The 13864-nt window shown below is 39.3% G+C and overlaps 1 protein-coding gene across 2 annotated transcripts in view; it reads left to right on the top strand.

Annotated features, from left to right (window-relative positions):
* Positions 1-13864, top strand: part of Me2 (malic enzyme 2) — a 63048-nt gene that overhangs the window by 35785 nt on the left and 13399 nt on the right. For both annotated transcript variants that reach the window (XM_070029133.1, XM_070029132.1), the window contains exons 10-13: positions 475-588; positions 4189-4303; positions 7552-7694; positions 9893-9995. In XM_070029133.1, the coding sequence (XP_069885234.1) occupies positions 475-588; positions 4189-4303; positions 7552-7694; positions 9893-9995 (475 nt within the window). The remainder of the gene's footprint in view (positions 1-474; positions 589-4188; positions 4304-7551; positions 7695-9892; positions 9996-13864) is intronic.

The raw sequence follows: 13864 nt of genomic DNA, 5'->3' as shown, positions 1-13864 counted from the left end.
CTTTGAACCATGATCCTCAGCTCTCAGCCTCCTGAGGAGCTAGGATTACAGATGTGAGCCACTAATACCAGACTTCAGCACCTTTTACAAAATATGTAATTTAAAATGTTTAGAGAGAATAATCATGACATAATTTTTGTGTACTTTATAAAGAAGAATAAACCAAATATTACTTAATCTTTTTTTTTTTTTTTTTGCCTGTCGTGGGGCTTGAAATCAGTACCTGAGCACTGTCTCTGAGCTTCTTTTGTGCAAGGTTAGCACTGTACTATTTGCCATAGTGCCACTTCCGCTTTTTTTTTTCCCTCTGTTTTATGTGGTACTGAGGAATCAAACCCAGGGTCTCATGCATGCAAGGCAAGCACTGTACCACTAAGCCACATTCTCAGCCCTCTAATCTTTCATGTATAAATTAATCAAGCATTTACATTGGATGCTAGTCTTTTGTTTTTAATTCTGTGTTTTGTTGGGCAGGCTGCTCTTGGAATTGCAAATCTGATCGTAATGTCTATGGTGGAAAATGGCCTCTCCGAAGAAGAGGCACAAAAGAAAATCTGGATGTTTGACAAGAGTGGTCTATTGGTTAAGGTAAAGTTCCAGACTTAAAAACTCAAAAGAGTGTCATTCTGATATTTTAGTTGGATTTTTTAAAAATATTACCATTTCTTCAAATCATGTATCTCACTAGACTATCCAAACTGCACGTGCATACTCTGTGGACCTTCCACTGCATTCCTGACACAGATCCTCAAGTCTCATTGTCTTTCATAAGGACTCTTGTTTCATATGCAAATCATATCATCTGTGTTGGCAGAAGACTTAATCATTCTTGCTTTGTCCCCAGGTTCTGTGTGTGTGTGTGCGCGCGCGTGCACGCATATGCATGCGCACGTGCATGTGTGCATGTGCATGTGTGATGGTGGGTGAGACAAAAGTGCCCAGCCTGTCCTCTAGCTCTTAAGAAAATAAAGATGAAAAATCTTCAGGCTTAAAGTTTAAAGTAACATGATTTAAAGTAACAGTAGGTTGAAATGTGCCAGACATTGTAAAATGACTTTACATGTATTATATATGATTGTATTTGGCTGCTTTAAACCTAAATTGCATGTAAAGATAATGATTGAGTTTCAGCCCAAGGCATTGTACATGTGTGCTAGGCACGAGCTCTACTTCTTAGTTATTCACTGAGCCAATAAGGAACATAGAACATCTTACTTAGTGTTCCAGCTAATAGTTGGGGGGCGGGGGGTTGGCAGGTGGGGGGAGGGGAGGAATGGCGGTTGTGGGGCTTGAACTCTGGGCCTAGGCGCTGTCCTGGGCTTTTCTCCTCAAGGCACTCATCACTTGAGCCATAGGTCCACTCCTGGCTTTTTTTGTTTTTTTTTTTTTTTTTGGGGGGGGGGCGGTCGTGGGGCCTGAATTCTGGGCCTGGGCGCTGTCCCTCAGCTCTTCAGCTCTACCACTTGAGCCACAGCGCCACTTCTGGCTTTTTTCCCTTTTTGCTTATGTGGTGCTAGGGAATCGAACCCAGGGCCTCAGACATGTAAGGCAAGCGCTCTACCACTGAGCCACTTTCCCAGCCCAACTCCTGGCTTTTTGAGGTTAATTGGAGATAAGAGTCTTCACAGACTTTCATAGCCTGGCTGGCTTCAAACTGATCCTCAGATCTCAGCCTCCTGAATAGCTAAGATTACAGACATAAGCCATTTCCTGGCTTTTGAGCAGAAATTATTGAACACTTTGGGCATCATAATCCCCTATAGCAATATAATAAAACTCAGTGCATACTCTCCCAGAAAGTAAGGCATATATTCCTGAAATCAGGAATGGGTAGTAAAGAACTCTCCCCATCAATTACCTCACCACCTTTTATTAGCTTTTATTTTTGTCATGAGTCTTGAACTCAGGGCCTTAGGACTGGTCTTGAGCACTTTTCTACGCAAGACTAGTGCTCTACCACTATGAGCCACAGTTCTACTTCAGGTTTTCTGGTGGTTAACTGTACATAAGAGTCTCACAGACTTTCCTGCCTGAGATGGCTTTGAACCATGATCCTCAGATCTCAGCCTCCTGAGTAGCTAGGATTATAGGCGTGCCAGTGCCCAGCTTATTGGCTTATTTTTTTAAGGTAAACAAAACAACTTTATTTGAAAGTGGAAGGAAAATGGAGAGAAAATAGAAAAACCTTTACTTGGAGAGGGGACTAGAGAGGAGTCCCTAGATTATTTTCATTAGCTTGAACCTCATACTGGGTGACATACTGAAATAAAACTGTTTGAGAGTTTAGACTGTCCAGTACACAAAGTTCTATTTTCACTTGTCCACATTATAATGACCCTAGTGTTACTTGCCATTCATATTACAAAGCAAGCTATCTCAGTGTACTTTGGGCCAGTGCTGAAATTTCTTCTTCATCATTCCCAGTAGTCTATTAAAACAAGAAACAAAGAAATCATAGTATGCAAATGATGAAACTTGAGACTTAAATTACTCATAATTGGAAGTAACAGTAGTTTGAAGTATACCGGTCAAGGACTTTATATGCATTTTCTCCATGAGTCCTTCTGAAAATCCTGGAGCTTTGTTTGTTTGCTGGCTTGCTTCCTGTGAAGCTTAGCAGCAGTCATAGAAACTGAATTTGAAAATGGTCAGGAACTTTTCCAAAGTGATCAGCTGGTATGCAATGGAGATAGAATTCAAATGGCAGTCTTCCTTTTGAATCTTGCTCTCTAACCCCCTGAAAATGCTGTTTTCCAGGGCAGCTGTGACTTCCAAACTTGCTGGTGTATAAAATGTTAACATTTGAAGGGTACTGGTAGCTCATGCCTGTAATCCTGAGATTACTGAGTAACTGAGATCTGAGCATCATGGTTCAAAGCCAGCCTGGATAGGAAAGTCTGTGAGACTTTAATCACCAAAAAAATTAACCATCAAAAAGCTGCATGTGGAATTGTGGCTCAAATGATAGCAAAAGGAAAGCCTGGGGACAGTGCCCAGGCCCTCAGTTTTAGCCCCAGGATCAGCACCAAAACAAGAAGATTTTAAGGCCTCACGTTTTAAGGAAGTTGTTAGAGGAAGAGGTATTTATTAGTATGCAGTTTCATGCTTCATTCTGCCATGGTAGGTTTCATGAAATGTCTTGCAGTCTTCATTGTAATGTAGAATGAGTGCAGTATTGGTAACTACAGTGGGTTTTTCTGGTACTAGTGGGAGGAGTCTCTGTTCATCTGTAGGTTTGGAGTTTGTATTTCCTTTGAGATGTGCAAGTACCTTGACCTGTGGGCTTGGCTTCTCATCCCTGCTGATGGTCCTGATCACTGCCAACCATTTTGAGACTTGGAGTGTTTTCCGTTAAGTCTCCATGTAGAGAAGTTTTGGTAATCCTGGGGCAGGCCAAAGAGGCCAGTGTTTGGGTCATTGGATCCTTTGAGGTTGTATTTAAGCCTTTAATTAACTTCTCAGCCAAGTAGTCATGGTCTGCTGTTTTCCCAGCATTTTCTCATTCTGGGGATATTTGGAGTTCTGGTTGAAAAGTTCACATTTAAGGGGAGCTTTTCTTTGACCGTGGTAAGGATGATGGGTTTCTCATTCTGAATTCCTGCCCCACCCCATCCCCCCACCCCCGTGGATTTTTTTCTGCTTTAAATCTTTGAGAATTTTTTCATTGTTTTAGCCTGATGGTGCTTTTGTTTTAAAGCTGGGATTTAGGTAGAAAGGCACTACTTTTTCATTTAGCCATCTGGTGCCAGAATGCTCTGTTCCTATTTCTATAAACTCTTGGCAGTAGAAGTCCAGGATATCTATCTGAAGCTCTGAAATCCCAAAGGATTTTTCCTGAAATTCATTTGGTGACAGATCTAATTGACCTGAATTTATCTGGTAGAAAAATGTGAGCTACTGAGAGGCCTTACTTTAGAAAAAGTAGAGAAGCTAGAGAAGCATGCCAGTGGTAGAGCTTTCACCTAGTACATACAAGGCCCAGGGTTCAATCTTCAACACAGAGCTGCAGTCAGCCAGCCAACCCCCTTACCCGCTTCACTTCAGAAGTTCGTTCATCCATTTGGCAGAAAGTGATTGTATATTTGTTATATTACCATTTGCTTTTCTAAAATGCATGTGTCTTTTCACTTAATCTTTAAGATGTACTTATTATAAAATATTGTTTTTTGTTTAATTCAAAAACTTTAGGGGCGAAGTGCTAACATAGATCCCCATCAGGAACCATTTGCTCACCCAGTCCCAGAGTACGTCCCTGATACTTTTGAAGATGCAGTAAATGTACTGAAACCTTCAGCTATAATTGGTAAGTAAAGTTGTTGATAAGTAACACTGTTGCTAATTCTGTTACTGGTTATAACTACTATATAGGATAAATAAAAATCAGTTGACATTTCACTTAGCCTTTGGCACATACAGTTGTCTCTCAGTGTTTGTGAGGGCTTGTTCCAGGGCCCACTGCAGATTCCAAAGCCTGATCTTGAATGGTGCAGTATCTGCACACAATCTCTGCACTCGCCCTCACGTGTCACTTCTCTCTAGATTACTTACCATACTTTATTCAATGTAACTGCTCTGCAAATAGCTGTTGGACCGTATTGCTTAGGAAAAGTGACAAGAAAAGGTCTGCACATGGTATTACAGACAGTTTTTCTCCTCCAATATTCCACATATGTAGAACCCCATGGATATAGAGAACTGACAATGTATTTTGTGTGTGTGTGTGTGTATATGTGTGTGTGTGTGTGTGTGTGAGAGAGAGAGAGAGAGAGAGAGAGAGAGAGAGAGAGAGAGAGAGAGAGAGAGAGAGAGAGGGAGGGAGAGAGAGAGAGAGAGAGAGAGAGAAAGAGAGAGAGTTTTGTTGCCATGCATGAAAACTCCTTTCAAAAGATGTCATTTGCTGGGCACCTTTGGCTCATGCCCAGGCAGGAAAATCTGCAAGACTCTTATCTCCAATAAACTACTCAGAAAAATCTGCAAGTGCTGCTGTGACTCAAAGCTCAGAGATAGCACCCAGGATCAGAGTTCAAGCCCCAAGACTGTGTAGGGGGAAGAAAGAAAATAGTATTTATACTTTTAAGTGTTAAAAGCTATATAGTTAACCATGAGTTGCATGTATATTCTCTCTTTATCTCTTAAGAGATAACCCAGCACTCAGGAGACTGAGGCAAGAGGATTATGAGTTCCAGGCCAACCTGAGTTACATAATGAAGCCCTGCATTGAGAAAATAGGGGAGAGTGAGGATTGAAGAGTGTCTCTTAATGTTGCTCAGACTGGCCTCTACATCCTGGGCTTAAGTGATCCACTGCCTCAGCTTCCCAGGTAGCTGGGATTATGGATATGTACATGTTTTCCCACTTCTCCTGCTGCCTTGCTTTTAAAGTTATTATGACTGTCAGGCTTGAAAATCTTAAAAAAACCAAGACTATTTGTCCAACCTTACCATGAAAATACAGTGCAGTGTCAGATTTGTGTTTATGACAAAACTTGAAAACATTCAGTGTGTTTTGAGATAGGAATGGAATTGTTGGCTTTGGACTCTTATCAACATAGCACTTAAGTTCTCAGCAGCAAAAGATACGGTTATTTGAGTTCCTGGGTTAGCTATAAGTTTGACTGGACAATCTTGATTATGATTTTAATGCTTTTTATGGAGGAGCCATGCTGAACATCAAACAGTAACACACAGTCATCAACAATAAGTTCCTGACATTGGGAAAAGTTTCTTCACTAAAAAGGACACTTGCGTTGTATAGTGAGAAGACATCTAACAGTCCTCTAGTCACATTCCTCTCAAAACTCAATGTGGAAACCCATAAATCTAGTCATTGTTTCTGCAGGGTCAAGAAAATGAAAAGAAAAATTTTGGGGGGAACAAAGTGCTCAGTTAAGGCCTAAGTGTTTTTCCTTTCTGCTTCCACTTCCTGTGTGCCCTTATCAGAGCACCTGTTGAAGGTTCTTTGATTTTTCTGTTGCTTTAAAAAACAAACTATAATCTGCCTGTATTATTCTCTTTAGGGGAGTAGTATTGGGGTTTGAACTCAGAGCCTTGTGCTTGCAAAGTAGTCTACCACTGAAGTCATGTCCCAGTCCTTTTTTGTTGTAATTAATTTTCAAGTAGTGCTTTGTGTTTTGCTTCAGCTGGCCTTAGACCATTATATCCCTACCTATGGCCTCACATGTAGCTGGGATCACAAATGTGCATCACCAAGACCCAGCTTATTAATTGAGGTGGGGTTAAGACTGATATTTTGCCTAGACTGGCCTTGAGCCATGATCCTCCTGGTCTTGGACTCTGGAGTAAATAAATTTATTCGTATGACCTGATTCACCCAGCTACATTATATTCACTTGTATCCTCATGGTTTGGTATTGTGACTCAGACTTATAGGGAATTGCTAAAGGTAAACACAACTGTATCAGAAATTGATTACTCGAGATGATTTTTTGTCTCTTCTAAATGTTATTTTGTAATGAGTGCTACAGAATTTAACAGTTTTAAGATGTTGAAACCTGTAATGCTAGTGGCTCATGACTGTAATCCTAGCTATTTAAGGAGGCTGAGATCTGAGGATTACAGTTTAAAGCCAGCCTGGTAGCAAAGTCTTTAAGACTTATTTCCAATTAACCACCAAAAATCCCAAAGTGGAGCTGTCGCTCAAGTGGTAGAGCACTAGCTTTAAACAAAAAAGCTAAGGGGCAGAGCCCAGGCTGAGTTTAAGCCCCAGTGTTTATACACACAAAAAAGAAAAAAAGATTTTAAGACATTTTATTTTTATCTTCTGTTTTAAAATAACACAAATTTTGTCATTCTAACCTTTCTTAAATGTGTTGTTCAGCAGTGTTAAGTATGTTTCCACTATTGGACAGCCAGTCTCCAGAACTCTTTGCATCTTATAAACATGTACTTCTATACTCATTAGACAGTAATTGCATGTCCCAGCCGCACCAGCCACCATTGCTTTCTTCCTTTGAGAATATGACAGTTCTTGGTACTTCCGATAAGTGGACCATTTTACTTGGCTCAATGTCCTAAAGGCTCATGCATATTGTGACAGGTTTTATCCAGAGAAAATGAGGGAAATAATCTAATCCTCTTTTTCCTTTAAATTTCCCTTGATATACTGTGTGTGTGGTACCCAGATATCTAAGTGAACATTTTAGTATTTCATTGCTTTTCTTTTCAGATTTTTGATTGTTTTCCCATAGTATTCACTCCAATTTTGTATTCAAAAATCTATCATTTTATTTTATTTTTTGTCAGTTGTGGGGGCCTGGGCACTGTCCTACAGCTCTTCAGCTCAAGGCTAGTGCCCTACCCCTTGAGCCACAGTGCCACTTCCGGCTTTTGTGGTACTGAGGAATTGAATCCAGGGCTTCATGCATGCAAGGCAAACACTCTACCACTGAGCCAACTTCCCAGCCCTCAAAAATCTATCTTTTATGATGAGAGTTTCTATGGTTTTGTAATGGTGAAGGTATTGTAGAAATGTTGTTGGTAAGAATTTCTTTCTTACACTTGTGCTGAGCTTGATTTTTCCTATATGTTACAGGAGTTGCAGGTGCTGGCAGGCTTTTTACTCCTGATGTAATCAAAGCCATGGCGTCTATTAATGAAAGACCTGTAATATTTGCATTAAGTAATCCTACCACTAAGGCTGAGTGCACACCTGAAGAGGCCTATACACTTACAGAGGTATTAGTCAATGATAATCATATGACTCATTGAATCTGTTACTTTCTATTAGATTATTACTTACACATTCTTGCACTTAGTGGTTTTGCTAGAGATTGCTACATGCATCCTTGGGTCACCAAAGTCTGATATTGATTGCTTGAACTGGTTCTGGAAAGCTGCTACTTTACAACTCCATCTTAATGCCCCCAGGCTGTCTGTATTACTGTTGCTTCTCTGTGTGTTTTAAAGTCAAAAGACACTTATTTTTATAGAGAAAATTTTCATTTAGACTCACCTACATTTAAATCTCTTGATATATATTCCTTCTATCTATGTCTCTAAGATCATTTTCCTCCTACAAGTTCCTACCAGAATTTCTTAAGTCTGAATTCTCCTGAATTTTTACTTATTTTACCTTCACTTCAAAGTATATTTTCACTTTGCTTAGAAGTAAAATTTGGCAGATATTTTGTTTTGGGGGGTTATTTTGTTTTTACAATATATTTTTATTGTGAAAATACTGTACAGAGGGGTTACAATTACATGGGTAAGATAATGAGCACATTTCTTATCAAGCATTGTAGCTGCCTGCTTTGTTTCCCTTTCCCATCCCTTCGTATCCTCCCCCCCTGCCCCCCCACCCCACCAAAGTTGTAAAGTTCGTTTTTCGAGACATAAGGACTTGTACATCTCATTGTTGCAATGGGTCCTCCTGAGATACTTTGTTTTTAACATTTTTCAGATACTGCTTTGTTGTCCAGGCTATACAACAAAGAATACTCATTAGTCTTAAGGTATAATATTAATTTTCAGGTTTGAGAAAAGGAGAAAACAAAGCAATATATAAACACTGAAAATGTTACACGATCAGGTATTGTGGCAGTTGGTTCTATAGTGTTGTTTGGAGATACTTCAATTTTCTATACATGATCTTTTAGACTAACCTGTAGATATTGTTATTTTAGTAAATTCTTAAGTGATAGTAGTTATTTCAGTTACTCTTTATCATTCTAAGATAAAATTATACTGTTTGAGCAATGTTATTTTTCCTGTCTCTGACTTATTTGGGGGGAGAGAGAATATTTAATACATAAAAGATTTTGGGGCATTTAGGAATCATGAAGATGCAAATAACATTTATTATATGCCATTATAAGGCCTAGTACTAAGATCAGATGAATATAAGAAGTTGAAAGCCTTTTCTTTGTTCTTTTCTCCTGGTTTTTTGTTTTTATTTTTGCGACAGGTCTCACTGCAGCCTGGTATTTGGGATCTGCTTGCCCCAGCTTCTTGAGTGCTGCAGTACAGGCCTATGCTACTCTTTTCCTGTGGTGTGATGACACCACATGCCTCATATATAAACTGATTCCTGAGGGGAGATATATCTTTGTAGTGAAACAGTGTAACATTCATGAAGTATCTAAAAATATTTCAGCCTTAGTTTCTGATTTTATATTATTTTATGTGCTTGAACTGGGACTCTAGGCCTCATGTTCTTTCTTAGCTTTTTCACTCAGACCAGGTACTCTACCACTTGAGCCGCTCCTCCACTTCTGGCTTTTTGGTGGCTAATTGGAAATAAGAGTCTACTGAGGCTGGCTTTGAATCACTGTCCTCAGATTTCAGTTTTCTGAGCAGCTAGAATTACATATTTGAGCCATTGGTGCCTGGCTTTTAATCAATGAAATGAAAATGATAACAAGCACAGAAGGTCTTCCATGAGAGTTAAATTAACTTGGGTAACACCTGTAAAGCTCTTGGTACAGAACCCAAAATAACAGATGTAGCATACATGATAGTAATTAATTTTGAAATTTACCCCTTCGTTTACAGGTGTTTATATCAATCTTTATTATTTGGAATGGTATTTATACACCATTTTAATTTTACTAATCATTTTAATTTTACAAAGAAAATAGAAGTTTCAGGGTTTTAAAAGTTGATTAATGAGCATCATTCAATTTTATTTGAATGCATTCTCTGCATAAAACCAGCCTCGTTCCAATAGAAGGATTTTAATAGGAAGGTATGTTATATAATAAATGATACCTGTTTCTGGGTAACTATTTGTGTAATTGACTACAGGATTTAGCTCTGAATTCACCTCCGTTTTCTCATGTATGTAAAGGAACAAAGTTGAAATGGTTTGATTTCATTAGTAGCAAAGTGATATTATTTTAAGTAACAAAGCTGATACTATTTAACGTCATCAACAGGGAAGATGTTTGTTTGCCAGTGGCAGTCCGTTTGGGCCAGTAAAACTCCAAGATGGAAGAGTCTTCACACCAGGCCAAGGGAACAATGTATATATATTTCCAGGTAAATGCCCCCATTTTTTATGTTACAAGTCAGTAGTCAATTACATGAAAGTGCTTAATGGAATTTTTTGGCACTTAAGGTTCAAATGAGCCACAGTGTTCAAAGAATTTTATTATGACTATACAGGGAAACTCAATTTAGCAAATCAGCTTGTTCTTTTTTCTCAGGATATTCATTCATATCATTAACCAAACTTGTTTTTATTATAGAATTGAAATGGTACATGGTTCATTAAATGCAGAGGAACAGAATGGCATAAAATTGCTTACCCCTCTGTGTTTCCCTTACTACCTCCTTATCACAGTTCTCACAGGAAACTCCTGTCAGTGGTTTGCTGTGACTTTTTCTGGTCAGAAAAAAAATCAGTCACATCCACTTAATTCCCTTTGTCCAGATTCTTCTAAATCCACCATACATAGGAACTTGCCTCTGAACTATAGGTCACAGTGCACACAGGCCTTTATTGCCTCTCTTCCCTGTCTGCTCACTTTGTCTTACTACTTTGAGCTCTCTAGACTCTACTTACTTTTATCTTTATATAACCTACTTAGAGATTATGATAGCAGTTTTTACAGTTTTCAAAATGCAAAATAAAATCTGTTATTTAGCTTTCTTCTCATTGGTAGCTAATATTTTTTTGAGTCAAGAGTCTCACCCATCTTGGTTAGTCTCGGTTAGTTTCAAACTCCCAGTCTTCCTGCCTCCACCTCCCTAGTGCTGGGGACAAAGGTTTTGACTTTGTGTTTTATTGTTTTCTGTGCTTTGTCTATGGATTGTGATTATTCAAAATCATGATTTATAAGAACAGAAAATTTCATAATAATACTAATCTAATCTCCAATCAGACTGTAATTTGATAAATATACTAACACATAATTCTGTATCACTAAGTTTCTGAGACTTAAACTCTTTCAAGTGTATGAAATGTAAGGAACTTTCATTTCTTGTCAGCTCTCTTCCTTTCTTACTGATTTTAGTCTGCAGCTAACTATTTCTTCTACCCCTTCTTCTCTCTTCTACATGGTGGACTATGCTACTCCATTCTCTGTCTTCTGTGAATGCAATGTGTATATCTTTGAACAAGCTTGAAAAACAAATAATTTCTGAATTTCTACAAGTCTGAAAATGATGTTATTTTGTCCTCTGACTTGACAGTTTAAGTAGAGGTTTTTAAAGTCACAATCAGTGTCCTCAGACTCTTGGTGACTTTCCTTTGGTTTCACTTTTAGTTAAGTCCAGCAGAGATGATGGGAAACTAGCCAATGAGATTCTTCTTCCTTTACATGTCTAAGGGTTTTTCCTTTCCCATAATCTTTCTTTTTAAATTTCTAAAATCATTGTGGGATGCATCTAAGTTTGAGTTCATTGCCATTATCATACATGTCTATGACAGAATAATTTCACTATAGAAACATCTCTTTATCTTTTCCTATGGAATTTATGTCAAACCATGGTTGCATTTGGAGTTCTCTGCTACTGTATTGACATTATTTATTTATTTATTTAGTGCTACTAGTGGGGTTTGAACTCAGGGCCTGGGCACCCTCCTTAGTTTTTTGCTTCAGGCTGGTACTCTACCATTTAGCCTAGCTCTACTTCTGGCTTTTTTTCTGGTTAATTGCAGATAAATATCTCATGGATTTTCCTGCCCCAGGCTGGCTTCAAAATGAGATCCTCAGATGGCAGCCTCCTGAGTAGCCAGTATTATGGGGATGAGCCACAAGCACCCAGCTTGACTTTTAAATGTTAATTCACATTGTTGCATGTCTTTTTTGTTCTAGGGGGGCGGGGGATGGTAATGGGGCTTGAACTCCAGGCCCCAGCTCTTTTTCTGAAGGCTAATGCTCTACCACTTTGAGCCACAGTGCCACTTAATTGGAGATACGAGTCTCACCAACTTTCTTGCCCAAACTGGATTTGAACTGTGATCCTCAGATGTCAGCCTCCTGAGTAGCTAGGATTACAGGCATGAGCCACCAGTGGCTGGCTGCCTTGCCTAATCTTTTTTATCTGATAATGTTAGAGACTTCTATGGCATTTCTTCCTTTCATCCATAACTGTTCTTTTTTTTTTTGAGTACTTCTAGTATTTGTAAATCAATAAGCTATTTAGCTTGTGAATATCCTTGTGCTTTTGTATATTGCCTTCTCTCTCTGTAGCTATGATTTTCTGTTGGCACCTGACATCTACAATAGGAACTCTTTCATCATCAATGATTTCTGTCTAGAAATGACAAAAGCAATCTGATTGTATTTAATAGGATTTCCATGGTATGAAGGTTGATTTTTAGCATGCCATTTTTGTGTCATGAAATCTGGCATCTGATTATTTCTATACAATATTTTTTAAATCCTAACTTTATTAAAATTACTAGCATTACAGATACCAATATGAAAAGTCATTCGGTAGTGCAGCTAAAAATAGACCTACAAGATTTGGCTTTGGGTCTTTATATGAAGAAATTTAAGACCTCAGCTCTGATAATGTTGGAATTGCCCATCTAGTCACTGGTAACAACTGAATCAAGTGAAAAACAAGAACAACCTTTAAAAAGTCAAAAGGTTCCTGGCACTGGTAGCTTACACCTGTAATCCTTACTACCCAGGAGGCTGAGATCTGAGGATCAGAGTTTGAACTCAGTCCAAGCAGGAATGTCCATGAGGCTCTTTTTTTTGGGGGGGGGGGTCTAGTCATGGGGCCTGAACTCTGGGCCTGGGCGCTGTCCCTCAGCTCTTCAGCTCAAGGCTAGCGCTCTACCACTTGAGCCATAGAGCCACTTCTGGCTTTTTTCTTTTTGCTTATATAGTGCTGAGGAATTGAATCCAGGGCCTCAGGCATGCAAGGCAAGCACTCTACCACTGAGCCACCTTCCCAGTCCCCCCATGAGACTCTTATCTCCAGTTAATCACCAGATAGTTAGAGGTGGAGCTGTGGCTCCAAATGGTAGAGAGGTAAGCTTGAGCAACAAAGCTTAAGGATAGCACCCAGTCTGAGTTCAACCCCAGGACTGATGGAAGGAAGGAAGGAAGGAAGGAAGGAAGGAAGAAAGAAAGAAAAAAAGGAAGGAAGCCAATTATAAGTTGACTCTTAATAAAAGATTAGGGAAGGACTCGTGTCCTGAAATATTACGATTGATAGAGAATGACTTGTTGACTTGCATAATGTCTCCTAGCTTAGAACACATGCCCACTTGCTGTTTAGAGTGAATTGAAGAAAAAGGATTAGGGAGAGAACTCTAGTTAAGTGAGCCAGCATTTGAAGCAGTTTTGTATTACATATTGAAGTTAAGTGGCCAAGAGGCAAAACTATTGTCATGGAAGAGGAACAATACTGGCACCTCATCCAAATCTGACACCTGTCAAAGAGGATTTTGGAGAACATTCTCCCAACCTTGGCTGAAAGCCTACAAAACAGCCCTTTGAGCTGGACGCTGGTGGCTCAAGCCTGTAATCCTAGCTACTCAGGAGGCTGAGATCTGAGGATTGAGGATCAAAGCCAGCCCAGGCAGTAAAGTCCATGAGACTCTTATTTCCAGTAAACCACTCAGAAAACCAGAAATGGTGATGTGGCTCAAGTGGTAGAGCGCTCACCTTGAGCTGAAGAGCTGAGGGACAGCACCCAGGCCCAGAGTTCAAGTCCCACGACCGACCAAAACCAAAACAAAACAAAAACCAAGCACTTTGGAATGCAGGTGTGCTTGACAGCAACAGAGGCTCATCCAGAAAACCCAAAGCTCCTGGATTGCCAGTGCCCAGTAGAAACCAACAAAAATCTCTGAAACACACTATCTTAGTCCTTGAACTATTTGTATTAATAAAGTTGCAGAGTTTTGAATTCCCATTTCCTGCATAGGGAACAGGAAATGGTTC

This window comes from Dipodomys merriami, unplaced genomic scaffold (genome assembly GCF_024711535.1).
Source record: "Dipodomys merriami isolate MVZ:Mamm:240054 unplaced genomic scaffold, mDipMer1.0.p SCAF_2, whole genome shotgun sequence".
Classification (NCBI taxonomy): Eukaryota; Metazoa; Chordata; class Mammalia; order Rodentia; family Heteromyidae; genus Dipodomys; species Dipodomys merriami.
The sequence above is the reverse complement of the archived record's forward strand: the minus strand, read 5'-3'. Positions and strand labels throughout refer to the sequence as shown.